Raw genomic sequence first — 20,872 nt, forward strand, 5'->3', positions numbered from 1 at the left:
CAGTAGAAATTAGGTATGCGGCGTCTGAATTATAATGTGTATTTTATTTATTAATAGTTTTAGTGACTGTTATAACGTATTTATTTATTTATTTACCCCTTGAAGGCTTGAACATGTATGCATTGTTTTAGGTAAGTTGTTCAGTAGTACAATAATAAGTGTACAGTACATAACATAATACACTGAGTATGAACTATATAAGAAGGTAGAGTACAAAGAAGTTCAATACTTGTATATAATAACAAGAGTACAAAATAAGTACTTAAGGTACTATGAAAGTACTTACAGAGCAATGTGTAGTAACTTTATTGATATTTATAATAAGTTTGTATTTAGCAAACCTTTATTGGGTGTTTTACAGAACATAGCTAAATTAATACAGCGATAAAATATATAATACTAATAATGTTTTTTTTTTCTTTCTTTTCAGATCACTTCAATGACATCGATAAACTGACGTCAATTAAAACATATCTATAACTTTTCAATTAAACAAAACCCCAAGCAATTATCATTAATAAAATAATAATACTAATTTAACAAATTGTGGGCGTTCATTTTAATCTCTGTGATAACCAAAAACGCTATTGAAACTTAAAACCGTTTACGAAAACAAAACTCGATCGCTTATTTCAAAATTCGAACGTGCTTCATAGGGAACTAGTGTCAATTTTTTCCTGTGCCGCAAAAGTGTAAAAATCTGTCAAAAATGTATCAAGTTCTTTGAAACATTGATTCAAAAAGTGCAATAAAGTTTTTAATATCAATGATAAAGTGACTCAATTGAAGAAAAAGTGATTTTTTGTGTAAAATTCGCTATGATTGCAATTTAGCTAGCGATTTTTTTGCTGCAAACCAAATTTGACAGATATTTCAAAATGGCCGCTCGATGACGCGTAAAAATAACAAAATGGCCGCCGAAAACGTCGGATGTTGCTGCTCGAAAGCGCACAGCAAATCCAAAATGTCAGACTTTCAAGTGTTTTGCGAATCGACGTCTTCTAGTTCGTCGGTGCGTAGGGGAAGCGAACTTTTCCTTCTGCTGCGAATAGGAAAAGTGACAGCTGTCATGTTGACAGTTGCGGCCATCTTGGGAAACCTACGCCACGTGGCGGCGCAGAACCAATATGGCGGAGGAATGGTGGATCAGAAATTTGCGATGGAGCCGCAAGATCAGGTACAAATTTTGGATGTTTTATAAGATTTTTGACCCAGCCTCTCCTGGCACAGCATGTAGAATTGTTTTTCCCAACTTTCTTCTGAAATTCCACTCAAATTTCTCAAGCTATACTAATTGTTATACGTATAAATTTTTTTTTAGTTGGACACCTTTCATATATATTTTACTCATATACACAATCTTTAAAAGTCATCTGCAAACAAAATATTGTGGTAAATCATAGAAAATATTTTTTAAATTCATTTATGAAAATAACAGTTGGTCTAATGAAGAGCCTTGAGGTACTGTCGATGTTCATTGTTTTGGTATATTCAAATAAAATATGTCTTATACAGTCTTCAATTCGTATTAATTATTCTTTTCCTTTCAGACGGCAATAGTGGGCTCCAGAGTGACTCTGCCTTGCCGGGTGGTCGGCAAATCTGGCGTGCTGCAGTGGACCAAAGATGACTTCGGTTTAGGGGCACATAGGAACCTCAGTGGCTATGAGAGATACTCAATGATCGGGAGCGACGAAGAAGGTAAGGCAAAACTATTAATATATTGATAAGGAGACAGTGTACAGCCCCTGTAAGCACACATACCTAGGCCAATTTTGTCATTTCTCTTGTGAAACCTTATGCTCTTGACTGTCCAGTACCTTTGTTAATGTTTATAAGGGTTGTTATTGGGTTTTTGTCCATGTCTCCTGATTCCATAACATGGTATTCATCTCCCCAAGTATTTGAGCCTTCTTTCCATTAAGGTGGGACATTGGCACCATAGACCAGTGCGTGTTTCTTTATTATGTTGACATATCCTCCAACTGTTGGTGTTTGATTTCTACTGGCAACAACTGGATGTTTCAAATGTGTTTGAGATGGCAGTGTCCTGTTAATAGTCCCACTAACTCCCTCGGTAAGTTTCTATCCAAATTGATTAGTTAATACATTCAGTATGTTAACTTGAACGCAAATTCCCTCAACCCAAGACTAGCATATTAACCTCGGGATCTCTTCGGTAGAGTTTAAATAAAAATTTCGCATCGAATTTTCAATTCTTTTCTAGTGGGGTTTTTCATGAAAACCACACTAGTGTATAAATCACTAAAATACGGCTTAAAATCCAGCTGTTTTCACATTCCGCGGCAGAATTTCGCGGGGAAACAGAAAAAACCTAATTATTTCCTAATTGAAATGAATCCCGAGTTCATTAATCTCCATTTGAGCATTCCGCCCGGCAATTAGCCCCCGTGAATCAGTGATAATTGCTAAAATGATCATTTGGCCGAATTAAATGCGGATTTAATGTCGCCGAGTCGGTAAAAAGCGTTGCGAAGGTAATGCGTGAAAATCATATTATACAGACAGACGGTGCCGAAATAGTTTTTGGGGTGGTGAGACGTGTTGCACTTTTTCTTCCTGTTTGAGCCGAAGCGACGGACGCTTCGAACTCCTTGCAGTGTCATACAGTGATGATCATATTGGAATATCCCATAAATATATATAATAGAGAGAAAGGAAGATCTGTTGGTCTAGCACGGACAAAAGATAAAATCCTATATCAAAAGGATATTGACAAAATCCGTCATCTATGGTGATTCCATTGACATTCGTAGACAAAAGCCGCTTCTTTTAGTACGGCCTCCAAGGTGTCGGATAAGCTGTCAATATGTACAACTGTTTGGATAATGTCCTTTGTTATGCAAAATAACTCGCTTATTAATAAATGGAGGTGAAGCTCTTAGAGTTGAAATAATCGTATACACGATCCATTGGCTTAATCAATTCATATTTAACGCGATCAATTGATTCCGTTCCAGTTTGGAGAAACTAAAGTTGTTAGTTATGACCAAATACCTCATTAACTAATTAATTCCCTTTAAAAAGTACGCGGACTGCAAATTTAACTTTGTCAATTTATTAGTATTTTCAACTTTTGCGTAGCCGTTTGATATTTATGAATGTCGACTCATAGATAGATGCGCCATTGTTGTCTGTCAGTATAGGTCTGGCTATCAAGAGCGCAACCGTGCTCGAGAAATCAGTATAAAATCATTGACATGACGTTCAAAATAAGGAGAGAATAACGGTCTACATTTGATTTCTATAAACTCTGTGTATAGCCCGGGCAATGTCGGGAATTTTAGCTAGTTATCTATTTAAGGCGATGCACTACGTCGTGTAATATTTTAAATTGAGCCGCTATCAATAACAACCCTTACGTAGATGGCGATAAGGTTTAAATTCCCGCTTAACACCATCCGCCTGTTTTGATTTTTGCAAGAAAAAACATGGCCAAAAAGTGCCTTTTATTTTATTTTGTGGATGTTCAGGCATAAATATTAAATTTTTTTTCGCTCATTTTATAAATAACTTAATTTTCCACACTATACAATAAAATCATAACCGAAAATGGGTTCGTAAGTAAGAGATTTTGAACTTTAAAGCAGTTTTCATAGGCCTATAGATTATTTTTTCTGGGCTCATAAAAAGACTTATATAAAAAATACTCGATTATTTCAAAGGTCAAGATGTATTCTACTCGCAGTATTTAATTAAAGCATCTGAAACATTTCTAGGCGACCAAATTTTCAAAACAAAAACACATGATTTTGCATTACTACTTATGGCATCGCCTTAAAGAAACATATAACAGTTTAGAAGCGTTGACAGTAATGCAATATGATAATATTTATATAACAACGGACTTACAATAAAAAATTCGTACATAATAATAATAATTAGAGTTTTTCCAGAATGTATGTAGGGGTAGTGCAATGTAATACATATTTAAAAATAACAGACAAATAATAATAATAATACATAGGAACAAAAACATGCCGAATTGAAGTGAAAAATGTGTGCGAGCAGCTGTTTATGGAGGATATTTGAACATCTACCGTCTCCTGTCGGGCCATCAGGGGGACTCCATCCAGGCAACCATGGCGGTGATGATTGTGTTATTTGATTGGCGTAGTCTGCGCCATAAGCTTCCCTTGTAGTGGTGGAGAAGCGCTCTGAAAGAGTGTATACGTACCTCCAGGAACATTTCCGTAGCCATATAATGGCTTTTACAATACAGTGATAATCGATTTACAAGCGTTCAGTGGCAAACATGATAATAATAGCAATAAATTAAAGAACAATTAATGTGTAAACAAAAACACTATTGCAAGTGATGCAGTTATTAATGTAAGTGCTGTAAGACAATGCATAATTTAAAAGAAAAAATATACCAGTGTAACAATAGTTGAACTAATTTATACTAGGCTTGTATAAGACCTGTCATAAGTCAAGTATGAGGTGTCTATGATAATAGTCAGTAGTGAGTTTATTGTTACCCACAAAATTAATTGTACTTGGAATAGCTGAGTAGGCATCAACATTAACAATTCAGGGCTGTCAGCGACTCAATGATACTTATGGATAAGAATAATTTTTAATAAAATAAAACATATGTTAGCTAGCACTAAAAGATATCAAGAAGCCATGCAGAAGAATATTATCATTCCTGGCATTGATTATTGTGTTTGAGTTATGTTATTATAGCCTTCTTGTAACTATATTCCGTGCAGTTGAACTCATCTATTATTTCTGAGAAAACATTGCCAACTGCATGCAATTTAGGTATGAGCGAGTAACTAAATGACTCAGTCCTGATATTTTTGTTGCAACTAAAAAGAGTTTTGGATAGTATAGGGTTTTCCAATAAGAGGTGTTATTTTGATATTCAAAGAAAAATGCCATTTTTTAATATAAATGATCAAATGTTTATTTCATTATAAAGAAGAAGGTATACCGTTAATAGTGAAAAATAACATCAGTCAAATGACCACCACGACCACGCCTACAGGACCATATCCTTTTCATGAAATTTTCCATAACCAAATCGCAAAGTGGCTGCCTTATGTCCTCGATAGCCTCACGAATTCCGTCTTTGAGGTCTTGAATCGACGCTGGGCTGTTGGCGTAGACCTTCTCTTTCACGTGGCCCCAAAGGAAGAAGTCGCAAGGTGTTAAATCACAAGATCTCGGTGGCCAATTGTGATCACCTCTTCGAGAGATAACACGGTCCGGAAACTTTTCCCGTAAAAGATCAATGGTTTCGTTGCTTGTATGGCACGTAGCGCCGTCTTGTTGAAAGTAAAAGTTGTCCAGATCAATACCATCCAATTCCGGCCATAAAAAATCATTTTATGGCCGGAATTAAATACACATAACACCTCTTATTGGAAAACCCTATATATCGGTAGGCGGAATAGTTGGCGATAAGCATTATTGTAAGCGATTTTTAACTTATGCCATTGGGATGCAGGGTAATCCACCCATAGTTCTGGTGTACAGCGAAGTGTTGAATAATGTATTTTTCACGTTTGTACTGCAAAGGTGAAAACGCCTTGACAGCATACCTGCTCTAACGGATATCGCTCTTCTTTGTCTTTCCATATCATCGATGCCTTTCGGGTCGTCTGCGATTCCCTTTAAACATTGACATAATTTAGTTTCAGCAGTTTTTTTTTAAATTTCGTTACTTCCACCGCATACGTAAAACGAGTAACAGAATTACCATCGCCGTTCTTAGGTTGATGGATGATTTTAATAAATTCCCGACATAGGAACCCGCGACAGGTGTATTCTGCAATTTATGCAGGACAAAAAAATGTAATCAAAAATACGAAATTGCGCCCGTATATTCGCTGGAGGGATGCATTATTTCGCTAATAAATCTCGCCTCTTACCGTGAACCGAATAACCAAATGGTTTTTATTGAAACGATTTGTTCTGACAATGTTTTGCCTCAATAAGGAACTCTAGTCTTTTTTATTATTGTTTTAATCAATAATGAACATAATAAAAACCAGAATATAATTTTTGTTTTTATTTTACATTAACTCCGATATTTTGCTGAAAGCCTATGCTCATCTTTAGGAATGCTGTGCGGCGGTTCTATTTTATGCGAGGAAGAAGTGAACAGGGTACTTGAAGATACCTTTGTTGTAGGAGGGAAGAAACAAATGAGGACGAGGCCGGTAAATCGTTCCACAGCCGAGCTGTTGAAATCAAGAACGAATCGTAAAAGCGACCCGTTCTCATGTAACAAATTTCAACCGTGTACATGTGTTTGGTGCGCGTTTGGCTTGTTTCCCGACTATGTGCAGTTGCCGAGGGGATCAATTTCGCTAGTTCATCGGAACATCTTCCATTGTAATACCGGTATAACAGGGACAGGCAGTCAACTCTTAGATCAGCAACATAATCAGCTGTAGGCAGACTGATACAACCTAAACGCAAGTCAAATACTAAGTTTAGTGATCGCGCTTTCGGAATACCTGGGCCGAAGGCTTGGAATAAACTCCCTCCGGAACTAAGATACATAACAAATCCAACAAAATTCAGGTCTAAACTAAAAACTTACCTTTTTAAGCTGTCATACCCTTAAATTAAATAAACCATTCCTAAGAGGAAGTCCAGTTATATTCAATTTTCCAATTATGTCCTAAATCCTGTATCTAAATTTCGCTAATAAACAATTAGATAATGTTAATTAAGTGTTAATCGCAAGTGACCTACAAGGTAAGTATTGTACTGTATATTATCTCCATAAATAGTTAAGTAATAACATAGAGCACTGTAGAAATGTATTATAAGTTTGTACAGCGCCCTTGAGATGATTTTGCACAAAAACGGCGCTATACAAGTCATCCAATTTTTATTATTATTATTATTAAGGAATGCAACCCGTTTATTAAGAGAGGAGAATCTATCAAACGGACCACCCGTTTCTGCACAGAGTCACGGTTTTTTTTTTGAGTTTAACCGCTTTTAATATTGAAGAATACTAGGTAAAATTTCTGCATCTCTTCTCTACTGTTATTGTATTCTGTCAACGTGCAAAAATACATCCGTGACCGCACCTGATAAACAGTTTAATGGCGTGACGCCATCAAACTAACCAATAAGAAAAATGCTCCTTTATCACTTAGGTCAACTGCATTTTGTCGCTGCGATCATTTTGATACAAGTACAACATTTTAATTTAGGTGATCTATTAATTTTTGCTACAAATTTTACTTATATTGTACCCGTAAGTTTGATTACATCTTGGTGTCACAAATACACATTTTCTTCTAGAATTTTTCATAGTAAAAAGGATGAAAAAATTACGTATTATATTCTGGTACATGGTTTGATTTTCGTACAGTTTAAGGCCTCGTAGTAAGCGTTAAAAGATGGATTGAAAGGGAGATATGTAAATTAGAATGTTAGAGGAAGCGCGCTAATATTAAAAAAAAACCGTAATAATTAAGTGAAAATTGTGAAAATATTTAATAAAACACCACTCGTTCGAAATAGAAAAAAAATCTCTCGTCAAATGCTTTAGTTACATTTAAAGATACACTTTGATTTTTTTCATGCCTATAACATATTAAATAACAGAACAAAACGTGTTTTTAGTTATTTTCGGAGCTTACTTTGCGATTTTTTTTCTATCGGGGGAATTTCATATAATTAACATTGTCTGTAATTGTTTTATGTGAAAATTATGCATTTTCATTTCGTTTTATACAATATTGATAAAAAAATACTACAATTCGTGTTTATTACTGATTGTGAACGTGTATTCGGTATTATGTATTTCGCTTGCATTGTTGCTAATTTGTTGATGGCCCATAATACATGCTTGCATGTGATCTATGGTTATGTTCAAGGTGTTGCCATTTTTTGACAATTTATTACCTTCCTAAAAGGTTATTTCTTCTCTAATGGCAACTATCTGCATATGAAATCAAGTATGAAAATAATGATCGTACTAACAAAGATTTTTCATAAGGGTTCCGATATGGTTTTCATGTAAGGATAGGTACAAAAAAAACATCGGGTAAAACGCCTACTAGGCAACGTTTCGAAAAGATTTGCAGTGTCCATAATCAAGACGGTTCAGATGATCACACCATGCATCAGAATTGGGTACTGTAGTCATATTTGGTGACAACATCTAAAGGTCCATCAGATACTTCAGCCCTTCAGCCATATACCTTCAGCTTCACAACATCCACTTTTGGGATTGATTTAGTTTGACTGGCTTTGTGCAATTGGGACTCTAATGCGGTGTTCACATAAATTATAATAAACTTATTTGCAATCCAACAAAACTTTATTAAACAAACTTTCCGCTGTTATAGTCAATCAAATTAAACTCTAAATAGTATAAAAAAGTCGCTTTCTTCGTCTGTCTGCTTGTGCGCTTAGTTCTTCTAAGGTATGCAACGGATTTTGATAAAGTTTTCACTATCATTTATAGATTTTCTTTCGGAAGTTTTATATATATAATACACGAATATTATTTTAATAGAAAGTAGAGAAAAGTCGATGTTTTGTAATCAAGTCGTAAAAAAATATACATTGTTGACGTCGGTCAAACGTTATGAGATACCTCAAAATAATGTATAAGGTTTTCCAATAAGAGGTGTTATTTTGAATAGCCCGCTATTTCGGTAGATGTTAATTTTGAAGCTGTCATTTTTTGACATTTGACAAGTAAAAACTACGTCATTAATACAAATGGAACGATACACGCTTCAACAACGCATTGAAATTATTAAAATTCACTTGAATGAATCAAATGCAAATCATCTTGAGTGACGAGGCCCATTTCCACCTCGGTGGCTTCGTCAACAAGCAAAATTGTCGCATCTGAGGCTCGGAAAACCCAAGAGTTATTGTCGAAAAGCCTCTTTATCCTCAACGTGTGACTGTTTGGTGCGGTTTATGGCCCGGCGGAGTCATTGGACCTTACTTTTTTGAAAATGAGGCTGGAGCAACAGTTACGGTGAATGGATTGCGCTATTGACAGATGGTTAATGATTTTTTATGGCCGGAATTGGATGGTATTGATCTGGACAACGTTTGCTTTCAACAAGACGGCGCTACGTGCCACACAAGGAACGAAACCGTTGATCTTTTATCATAGAAATTCAAAATAACACCTCTTATTGGAAAACCCTGTACCACGGAATTGTATATCTTAAAAAGGCCTAGAGAAAAGTCCGTGACAGTATATGTCTGTAGTGGTACGCCACTACTTGAGTCGGATGGTCATTATAGAACATACCAGAAGTTTCGGCCTTTGCCAAGAAGCTTGTTTGGCAATATTTGTAAGTATAGCAACTGGAATACACGACAGCAGGAAGGAACTCGACATCGACAGTATCAGCAACCTTGACACCGAGACCGAGTTAATTGCCTACGTTACGCGCTTGAAATTATATCTCGAACTTTTCTTTTGTAAAACTTTATGCTTGTGTTTTCTACGTTTATTTTTTGGCTGCAATATAATAAACCACTCCAACCAAATTGAGTCGTAATTTATTAATGTTTAAGAACACGAACGATAATAACATGTCTATCTCCTAAGGATAAACCCTAGCAATGCCGGGTACATGTCAGCTAGCAAATAAATAAATAATGATCCATTCTAAATTAATTTTATCTTTCCCGAAAACTTTCTTTATCACACTCTGTACTGGGGTCCTTTTGAATGTACTAGCGCAAATAATTAAATGTATTTCGTCGTACTGTGTATTATAAGGTATTCTGCGTGGGTACAGTCTGGGTCTTCCCTGGGGAACTTTGTGAATTCAGGTTACATTAAAACTACCCCTAAACCTATAAAAACCACCTACTTCGGGTCGGTACTGTACCGTAAAAGGGATTCCACTGTAATATTATTATTATTATTTCAAGAGGGTGTGTTGCATGGGAAATTTTATTATTTTTGAGAAGACGAGAAAGAAAAAGCTTAGCCTGCCTGCCTATTCTATTCTAGTCACAAAATAAAGCTTATGCCATTTCAAGTTGTGCTAGGTTGTTGTGAATGTTTGTTGATAATAAATACACCTTCAGCTTTACTTAAAAAATCACTTTCAACCGTTAAATGGTATTTTGCTACACATTACAAAGACTGTAAAAGTTTAGCTTCGAGTAGATACTAATAAAAATATCTTTAACTGGCAACGTCACATTTCAGCAGACTGACGCGTGAAGTTTCCATCTTAAAAAATTGAGGTTATTTCAGACATATTATTTTTTTATCGTGAATTTAATAAACATTTTACGAAAGTGATGTTTTTTAATAGACTATAATTTCAAAAAATCGTAGAAATCAACGTTTATATTGCACTTACAATGAATTCAATGTGTCATTTTTTGCTGTTGTTATTCTGTTGGAATTATTATAATATTTTTTAATTGTATTAATTTTTTATTTTCATTTTAGTTTATTGGGAAAACAAATAGTTACAATTTTATATAAATAATTACATTTTACATGTTTGCATTAACCAGTGAAGTTTCCACATAAAAGTCATGTTGCATACAGAAAAAAACATAAATAAACAGTAAAACATAAATAAACAGAAAAACATAAATAAACAGAAAAACATTAAAAAAAACATAAATAAACAGAAAACATAAAAACATACAAAACATAAATAAACAGAAAAACGTAAAAATAAAAATAACGTAAAAACATTAAAAAAACATACAAACTAGTTTAAAAGTGAGTTTTCAGTTTTCTTTTAGATTCACTTAGTTAAAGGAATGTGTTTTCAAAATGTCGCATTCTCTACAATTTTTCGACGTTTGGAGTAAAAAGGTGTATGTTTTTTTTTTTTTAATTTATCCATGTTTTAAATAAAAATATTCCAATTTATACATATCGAAGTATATTTCAAATACAAAATATAAAATGTAGTTTTATCAAGTTTCTATGGATTTTTTACGACATCTTCAAAAATAATAAATATATAACACATTCAAAATACCTTGGAAATATTCCGAAATTCGATGAGAAATTTCAAGCTTATACAACAGGTAAACAACCCTCTTTGGTTGTGTAAACAATGGATATAATGTCTTAACATGTCATTATGTCAGTTTCTATATTAGTAATGTTTTCACATACATAGTCGTTTATCAATTGAATAAAATTTTCATCACATTTTTCGTAAGACTGTGTGTCTTTATTTTGACTATAAACTCTTTTAATCGGGAACCAGTGTGTAGGACGGCCAGGAGGCCAACGCCCCCTCTGTTATGTTCTCAAAATCTCTTTGATTCTTGAAACCTCACGGTTCCACGTATCTTGGTACCCACCGTGAAGGGTCTGTAAATAGTTTAAAACAAAGTCGCTATCCGCGTCTGTCTGTTTGTGCGCTTATTTCTTCTAAATTATGCAAATAATTTTGATAGAATTTTTACTATCATATAGAGAATTTCTTCCGAAAGGTTTACATATATAATACATGCAGATTATATCTTTAAAAAATAGAGAAAAGTCGATGTTTTTGTAATCAAGTCGAAAAAAAAATATTTTTCGGCGCTTAAATTGCTAACGCTGTCTAAACCTTATGAGATACATCAAAATAATGTACCACAGAATTGTATATCTTAAAAAGGCCTACAGAAAATACGCGAAAGTATATGTCTGTAGTGGTACGCCACTACTCGAGTCGGACGGTCATTATAGGACATACTAAAAGTTTAGGCCTTTGCCAAGAAGCTTGTTTGGCAATATTTGTAACTATAGCAACTGGAATATTCGAGAAAGTTTTTCACCTATATAAACGACAGCAGGAAGGAACTCGACAGTACAGTATCAGCAACCTTGACACCGAGACCGAGTTAATTGCCTACGTTACGCGCTTGAAATTATATCTCGAACTTTTCTTTTGTAAAACGTTCTGCTACGGAATTATATATCTTAAAAAGGACTACGGAGAAGTCCAGCATGGTATATGTCTATGTCTCAAGGATACCCACAGCAATGCCAGGTACACGTCAGCTAGTCTATAACCTCAAAGATAAACTAAATCCATCGATACTTGTAAGTCGAAACATCACCAGAGCGATATCTACCTCTGTTTTCTGATTTTCTTATGGTTCGAAACCAGTGGTACTATAGCATCCCTAATTGTGGTATATTTTGAGGCTGAAGCTAGTGGAGAGAGAAAGGAGATAGTTAAGAGGAAGCTACAAGCCAAAAATGTGTATATTTTTGGTATAGCTTATATTGTAGGTAATACGAATTAACATCGGTAGACAAACTGAGTCTAGAAACGCTCGATTTCAAGCACAAACTTGTTTTTATTTATTTTGTAAATAGTTTTATAAGAAAGCAAAAAATTTAATCAAGTGAAACTGTCACAGATAATCTAAGCTATAATACTGTATTTTTTTAAAGTTGTTTCCTTTACGCGTTCATACATTTCAATTGAAAAAAAAGAAGTAGTTTACATTTTTTTTTTTATTGAGTATTGTATTTTTTTATTTGTATTCTACTCAAGCGAAACGATAGGAAAACCTTCAATTTATCTAAAGCATATTTTTTGGCATTTATAAAGTACACCAATTCGTTATGAAGATTAATGAAAATAGTGATTTAGCATTAAGCTTCGCCTTAAAAGAAAAATTGAGAATCTTAATTTTAATTTCTTAACTAACTGACATCGGTGATTTTCCGCATCTGCCGCCATGATCTAGACAATCTTTTCTCCACGGACCCGGGCACCCCTGCTAAGTCACTTATGACATAGGTGTTTGTTATTCAATTAATTGTTCCCGGGGCGGTGGTATTCATACCCGCCTCTCGCATTGTATCAATCAGCCTTGCGTTCTTTGCGCATTTCTCATACGATAATTTTCATTGAATGGTTCGTCCTTTATACTAACATGATCTTACGGTTGTATTTCGGTAGGCAAATGGAATACGCAAAAAGTTTTGAGTTTAGTAGCCAGAGTTAAACACAAAAATATAATAAACTAACAACGTTTAACTACCAAGTAATAAAACAGCATGTTATATTATATTATTCTAGCTGACGTTTACCCAGCGTTGCTGGGGGTTATCCTTAGGAGACAGACATATACCACCCTGGACTTTTCTGTAGGTCTTTTTAAGATATATAATTCAGTAGCAGAACGTTTTACAAAAGAAAACTTCGAGATATAATTTTAAGCGCGTAACGTAGGCAATTAACTCGGTCTCGGTGTCAAGGTTGCTGATACTGTACTATCGAGTTCCTTTCTGCTTATATAGGTGAAAAACGTTCTCGAACATTCCAGTTGCTATAGTTACAAATATTGCCAAACAAGCTTCTTGGCAAAGGCCTAAACTTCTAGTATGTTCTATAATGACCGTCCGACTCAAATAGTGGCGTACCACTACAGACATATACTGTAGCGTATTTTCTGTAGGCCTTTTTAAGATATACAATTCGGTAGTACATTATTTTGATGTATCTCATAAGGTTTAGCCAGCGTTAGCAATGTAGTGCCCGAAAACATATTTTTCGACTTGATTATAAAACATCGACTTTTGTCTACTTTCTATAACTACAATATGCATGTATTATACAGGGTTTTCCAATAAGAGGTGTTATTTTGAATAGCCCGCTATTTCGGTATATGTTACTTTTGAAGCTGTCATTTTTTGACATTTGTCAAGTAGAAACTACGCCATTAATAAAAATGGAACGATACATGCTTCAACAACGCATTGAAATTATAAAAATTCTCTTGAGTGAATCAAATGCAAATCATCTTGAGTGATGAGGCCCATTTCCACCTCGGTGGTTTCGTCAACAAGCAAAATTATCGCATCTTGGGCTCGGAAAACCCAAGAGTTATTGTCGAAAAGCCTCTTTATCCTCAACGTGTGACTGTTTGGTGCGGTTTATGGTCCGGCCGAGTCATTGGACCTTACTTTTTCGAAAATGAGGCTGGAGCAACAGTTACGATGAATGGATTATCGAGAGATGATTAATGATTTTTTATGACCGGAATTCGATGGTATTGATCTGGACAACGTTTGCTTTCAACAAGATGGCGCTACGTGCCACACAAGCAACGAAGCCATTGATCTTTTACGATAGAATATCAAAATAACACCTCTTATTGGAAAATCCTTTATATAATAAAAAATAAAAAAAAATAATTTTAAGTTAAACCGACTGTTACGATAGCGGCGCGAAATATGAATTATTCATTTTGGATATTTTAAAAATTTTATTAAGGGATTCCAGTATATATGTTTGAGACAAACTTGAAAGAATTATTATTTATCTTTTTAAATTCAAAAAAATGATCTATTTCCGCATGATAGAAAAAAAAGATTAAAAAAACTTTTATATGACTCTTAAACGTTGGAGGGTAATTCATATATTACTTTTTTATCTTAAAATTTAAAAACTTTTGTTGTCATCATTTAGTAAATCATTAATCATGTAAAGCCCATCAGAGCGTTTACAATTAGTAAGTAAATTAATTAATAAATTAATTGTTTTGTTCGCAGGTGACTTTTCTCTGGAAATTTTTCCAGTCCAACTTGACGACGATGCAAAATACCAATGCCAGGTCAGCGCAGGTCCTCTGGGTAAGTTTTCAAAATTCAAATACCAACCTTTATCCATCCCTTCTTTCATATTCTCCCCTATAAATTTGCAACCCATTCTTTGTCGTCAGAAACAGATGTCAAAAAAAATGTTTGATGTTTGCTTTCTTGTTTCAAAATTGGGAAAAAGCTAATTTTACAAAAAAATGAAAAACTTTCGACTGCCTCCATGGTCGGGTGGTCTCGACTACAAATCCTGAGGTTGCGGGTTTTTTTCTGTTTTTTCACAATTCATTTAATGTAATATACAGTGTTTTTTTCTGTTTTTTCACAATTCATTTAATATAATATAAGTGTTTTTTTCTGCTTTTTCACAATTCATTTAATATAATATACAGTGTTTTTTCTGTTTTTTCACAATTCATTTAATATAATATAGTGTTTTTTTTCTGTTTTTTCACAATTCATTTCATATTCATTTAATATACAGTGTTTTTTTCTGTTTTTTCACAATTCATTTAATATAATATACAGTGTTTTGAAAACGAAGAGCAACTCTACAATGGGCTGTACAGTACACTGATTTGATTAGAATTAATGTAACGTCCTAAATGTGATTTCTATAAATTATATTAATATAATAAGATAAAGTTTAAATCTCTAAATAGTATAAAATAATGTCGCTATCCGCGTCTGTCTGTTTGTGCGCTTAGTTCTTCTAAACTCCCCAGTGAATTTCGACAGGGTTTTTACTATCATTTAGAAATTTTTTCCGGCAGGTTTATACCTATATATGATAAATGCGTAATATATTTATAGAAAGTAGAGAAAAGTAAATGTTTTATAATCAAGTCGTAAAAAAAATATTTCGTGTGCTTAGATTGATAATGCTGGCTAAACCTTATGAGATACATCAAAATAATGTACTACGGAATTGTATATCTTAAAAAGGCCTACAAAAAAGTCTATTATAGTATATGTCTATCTCATAAGGATAACCCCCATCAACGCCAGGTACACCCCAGCTAGTAGGTTATAAATTATTAAAAAATAAATATTTGTTATTATATGAACGGCATTAAAAATTGAAGTGACTGTTTTTTTTCACTATTCCCTACACGAAAATAATGTGTTTGCTAAATATAGAATTCTTTAAAAATTATGAACGTTTCGAGTCAAAATGTTTCGGTAAGTTATTTATCAACATTTTTGGTTTGATTATAAATTTTACATTAAAGACAATATTAGCGATTTCTAAACGAAAATCTGAAACAGAAAAATCAGAAAAAGATACGGTCACATCTAGGACTTGAACCCAGGACCCTTGTCTTTCCGGGACACTGCTCTACCAACTGAGCTAATGGGACCCTATCCCCCTCGGTCACTTTTACCTGTATCATACTTCGAATAAGAACTACCAACATTGTCTTCATTTTTTCGCCGCACATTTTTACTGGCAACTATCTTTATATTTAGCTTATTTTTAGCCATTAGCTCAGTTGGTAGAGCGGTGTCCCGGAAAGACAAGGGTCATGGGTTCGAGTCCTAGATGTGACCGTACCCTTTTCTGATTTTTCTCTTTCAGATTTTCGTTTAGAAATCGCTAATATTGTCTTCAATAATTAAATATTACAATTTGAGGTTTTACTCAATAAAGTTATTCCGAAGAATAAATAAATAAAATTTTACAGTTTAAAATACAAACATCTGAAAAATAATTTGATCTAGTTTCTAAAACAGTATATTTTTTTGTAATAACTTCAAAAATAAGAAATATATAGAACATTTAAAATATCTTGGAAGCATTTCGAAATTCCTGGGAATATATTTAAATGCCTGAAGTTTCTAAAAAGGTAGTTTCTAGATTCCTAGCTTTAGGTCCTGATACTCCGAAAGCGCAGTTGTATGCTTGTCGCATTTCTTGTATTGTGTTGTGGTCATGTTATACTAATTCAATATTTCTTGTATTTAGGTCAACCAGCTATCAGATCCCGTTTCGCCTCGATCTCTGTCCTGGTTCCACCCGAGGCGCCTAAGATCCTGCAGGGAACCTTACTCCAAGCCACGGAGGACCAACCCATTGAACTGGAATGCGTGTCCGCCGGGGGCAAACCTGCCGCAGAGGTGAAGAACACAAACAAACATACTTATACCCTTCAGGAATCTGACATATTCTGTCAATAAAACCCAAATAAATGGAATATTTATGAACGTATCAGAAAACTAAAAACTTTTTCTAAAAGGTGATGAAATACGCATTCAAATTTTATTATTAAAAATAATCACATATTTTTAGAAATATTTAAATTTTTAATGCAAACATAAAAAAAGTTTAAAAAGTGGCACACCGTTTTTTCTAACAAATATTGCTGATAATGAAAAATTAAAAAAAAAAAAACAAACACATTTTATTACAAAAATTTTACTATAAATTTTATTTATTTTTCGGAATAACTTTATTGAGTAAAACCTCAAATTGTAATATTTAAATATTGAAGACAATATTAGTGATTTCTAAACGAAAATCTGAAACAGAAAAATCAGAAAAGGAAACGGTCACATCTGGGACTCGAACCCAGGACCCTTGTCTTTCCGGGACAGTGCTCTACTGACTGAGCTAATGGGACCCTATTCCCCTCGGTCACTTTTAACTGTATCATACTTCGAATAAGAACCACTAACATTATCTTCATTTTTTCACCGCACATTTTTTTATTGGCAACTATCTTTATGTATGATCGCAAGATTCAACCCGAAAATTTTATTGTTACCACATTTCTTTGGTGTTTCATATAAATAATTCATAAAAAATTCACGAAGTTTCGTAAATTTATTATCAAATTTCAGTCAGAAACTTTGGATCATAGAGATGCACATTTTAATTCTTTTGAGGTTAATTTCAAGATTTGTATATAAAGCGTGGTGTTTTCTCTCTCTAACACCGTTTATTTCATATTTCTAACCATGACAGTAAGAAAGACAACGATTTATATCAAACAACCTGAGGATTTAATTGTTTTTCCGGAATGCAGTCTGCAGGGTTAAAGATTGTCCTGATATAAGACAACCTACGACACTAAAAGAAAAAGAACGTAAATCTGAAAACAAAGTTAACCTTTTTTTGTCCGTAGATCACGTGGATAGACGGCGAAGGCACTGTGCTGAGCGCGCGCGCCAAACACAGCGTGCTGCCAACGGCCGACGGGCGCCGATTCACAGCGCGCTCCGTGCTGCGGCTCGTGCCCAAGCGTGCCCAGCACGGCGGCACGCTCGCGTGCCAGGCGCAGAACACAGCTGACAGAACGTTCCGTGCCGCAATCATTAAACTAGAGGTCAGTAAAGGGTTAACTACAATGTTTTTTATAATGTGTTGAGACTGTCTCCCAAAACGAAATTTCACGTTATTTACTAATGTATCATATTAATAAGACCATTCTGCCGGACAAAACATTCAAAATTTTTGGAAAATACTGAATAGTAAACAAGTCAATATAAGCTGAAAAAGCGTTGATATTTGCGGCCGGCTTTTCGTATATGTGCGGCTGAATGTATTAGGGGGGGGAAGGAGATGAAGAAGAGGAGTGTGGGAAAGTTCCTGGCTATTCATACCTGGTCACCAAACACGGCCAAATCCATTTAAAAGCAAAGTATCGGGTGTATCAAGCGGTTCTGATCGATCTGTAAGTGATTAGCGTGTTAACACAGTACAAGCTGGCTAAATTTTCTACACGAAAAACTAGTTATGAAATGGAGGAGATGAAGGTGGGGTTAGTACCTGGCTATTCAGATCTGGTCATCAAACACGGCCAAAGCCATTTAAAAGCAACGTTTACATTCTGAATGGTGGTCTTACACCAGGGCGATACTGAGAGTAACTTCCACTCTAGAACACACCACAAATATGGTATATATTATTTTTAATGAGTAATTTGTGAAATTACTCAAATTAATCTAATAAAATTAATTTGCGCCCGCCGGGATTTGAACCTGCGACCTCCAGCGTGCTAGTCGAGAGCCTTACCCCTCAACCACGGGGCCGCACTACCAATATTATCTTAATTTTGTTAAGGCGATGCACTACGTCGTGTAATATTTTGAATCGAGCCGCCATCAATAACACTCCATAGGTAGATGGCGATAAGGCTTAAATTTCCGCTTAAAACCATCCACCTGTTTTGATTTAGGCGAGAATAAAACATGGCCAAAAAGTGCCTTTTATTTTATTTTGTAGATGTTCAGGCATAAATATTTAAATGTTTTCTGATCATTTTATAAATAAATTAATTTGCCACATTATACAATAAAACCATAACCGAAAATGGGTTCGTAAGTAGAAAATTTTGAACTTTAAAGCAGTTTTCATAGGCCTTATAAATTATTTTTTTCGAGGCTTATAAAAAAACTTATGTAAAAAATACTCGATAATTTCAAAGGCCATGATGTATTCTACTCGCGATTTTTATTTAAAGCATCTGAAACATTTCTAGGTGACCAAATTTTCAAACCAAAAACACATGATTTTGCATTGGTACGTAGTGCATCGCCTTAACGTAAATTTGTATCTTTATTTATTGAACGGTTCTCCCCAAATTAAATGCAAATCTATCTAGGATAAATACATCCACTTTCTCTTATTCAGATTTTTGTTTTAGAGTCGTTAATATCGTCTAATTTGATTAAATATTACAATTTGAGGTTTGTTGTCAAGTTATTACAAAAATAAAAATAAATATCATTTTGTTTTTTAACCTCTAAATTACTTACTTGGGCTGTATTCACAAATAAATAATACGATGGTAAAACAATGGTGGGTAGGTAATAAAAATAAATTTGTGATATTTAATAATACGATACCTTTTCAAAAATTCGCGTACATTTGTCTGTCAATGGCGTAATTTTCAATACGAAATCCACCAAAATTTTTAATTGACCTAAAACCCATTTCGCGCAATGTTAGGGGGAGTTTACCAAACCCGTTCGCAGGTAAAATTGACATAAATCGTTCAAATAATAAAAAGGTACAAAATTTTAATATTTTCATTGTTCTTCGAATGGTGGAAAGTATCCCTTGTTGCCTTTATTAATATAAAATTACCCTTTTGGCTTTTACCAGGGTAGGTTTATTAAATTAGGGTTGTTCCTGGATTCTGGCAACACTGAATTCATTAAAAAATGCTGTAGACAAACCCCGAAACATTTTATTTAATTTATGCTATAAATTCAACTCTGTTACCCTGAAATAAACCCCTTTTTTAAATATATCTATTTATTTTTCGAAATAACTTTATTGAGTAAAATCTCAAATTGTAATATTTAATTATTAAAGACAATATTAGCGATTTCTAAACGAAAATCTGAAACAGAAAAGGATACGGTCACATTTAGGACTCGAACCCAGGACCCTTGTCTTTCCGGGACACAACTCTACCAACTGAGCTAATGGGACCCTATCCCCCTCGGTCACTTTTAACTGTATCATACTTCGAATAAGAACTACCAACATTGTCTTCATTTTTTCACCGCACATTTTTATTGGCAACTATTTTTATGTATGATCGCAAGATTCAACCCGAACTAAATGCAATATAGACATCGTCTTTTTTTTTTAGATAAACCTATCTTATTTTTTTTTATTTTTAATGTGCGACATCATTTAGTTCGGGCAGTTCAGTTCAGTAATAATGCCATTATTTGTAATATTAGCACTCTGATATACCAAAAGTGACGAGCCAATGATCGGAACGCGTGTTCATGCACCTGCATTTTCCTTGATAATATGTATTGACGAAATTCGAAAATATTGGGATTTATACAAACACGTGTTCCGACATTGTGATAATACATTCGTATTTTACTGAAAGTTTATTACGAAACCCATAAATTCATTCGTCAAGAGTCATTAATCCCGTTTTTAACCGGATTACTAATAATTTGAAGGAATTCTTAATAAATTTGCAATACTCATTTTTTTCGTGCAATGTGTAGGTACTGTCAGTTTCAATGAAAAAATAAAATCGTTGTCCCTATATCTATATATCGCACCCTCTACTGAACACCCAGTATTTCATCCTTTTTTTCGCTAGGGGGCGATGTGAGGAGTTTCATCGGGTAATTGAGTCATTTGGAACGATGTCGGCGGTACGGTACTGCCGAGGTACCTACCTTACCACTGAACAGATGAAACGAAAACTCAATTTAAGCATTTTTCGTCATAAGACACATTAAGGCGACGCAAGACTCTTATATTACAAGCTAAAATAACGTCTAATAATATTTTTTTATAAGAATCACAAATCATCCCCATCCCACTATTACCTCTGA

The 20,872-nt window shown here is 34.2% G+C and overlaps 1 protein-coding gene across 1 annotated transcript in view; it reads left to right on the top strand.

The window, feature by feature from the left end:
* Positions 1-20,872, top strand: part of LOC149409691 (irregular chiasm C-roughest protein-like) — a 138,996-nt gene that overhangs the window by 96,382 nt on the left and 21,742 nt on the right. The window contains exons 2-6 of the mRNA XM_089649637.1: positions 431-1,177; positions 1,551-1,701; positions 14,513-14,593; positions 16,524-16,675; positions 17,683-17,883. Coding sequence (XP_089505763.1) covers positions 890-1,177; positions 1,551-1,701; positions 14,513-14,593; positions 16,524-16,675; positions 17,683-17,883 — 873 coding nt within the window. The 5' untranslated portion in view covers positions 431-889. The remainder of the gene's footprint in view (positions 1-430; positions 1,178-1,550; positions 1,702-14,512; positions 14,594-16,523; positions 16,676-17,682; positions 17,884-20,872) is intronic.

This window comes from Hesperophylax consimilis, chromosome 30, assembly GCF_061612785.1.
Source record: "Hesperophylax consimilis isolate HC1 chromosome 30, BYU_Hcon_1.0, whole genome shotgun sequence".
NCBI lineage: Eukaryota > Metazoa > Arthropoda > Insecta > Trichoptera > Limnephilidae > Hesperophylax > Hesperophylax consimilis.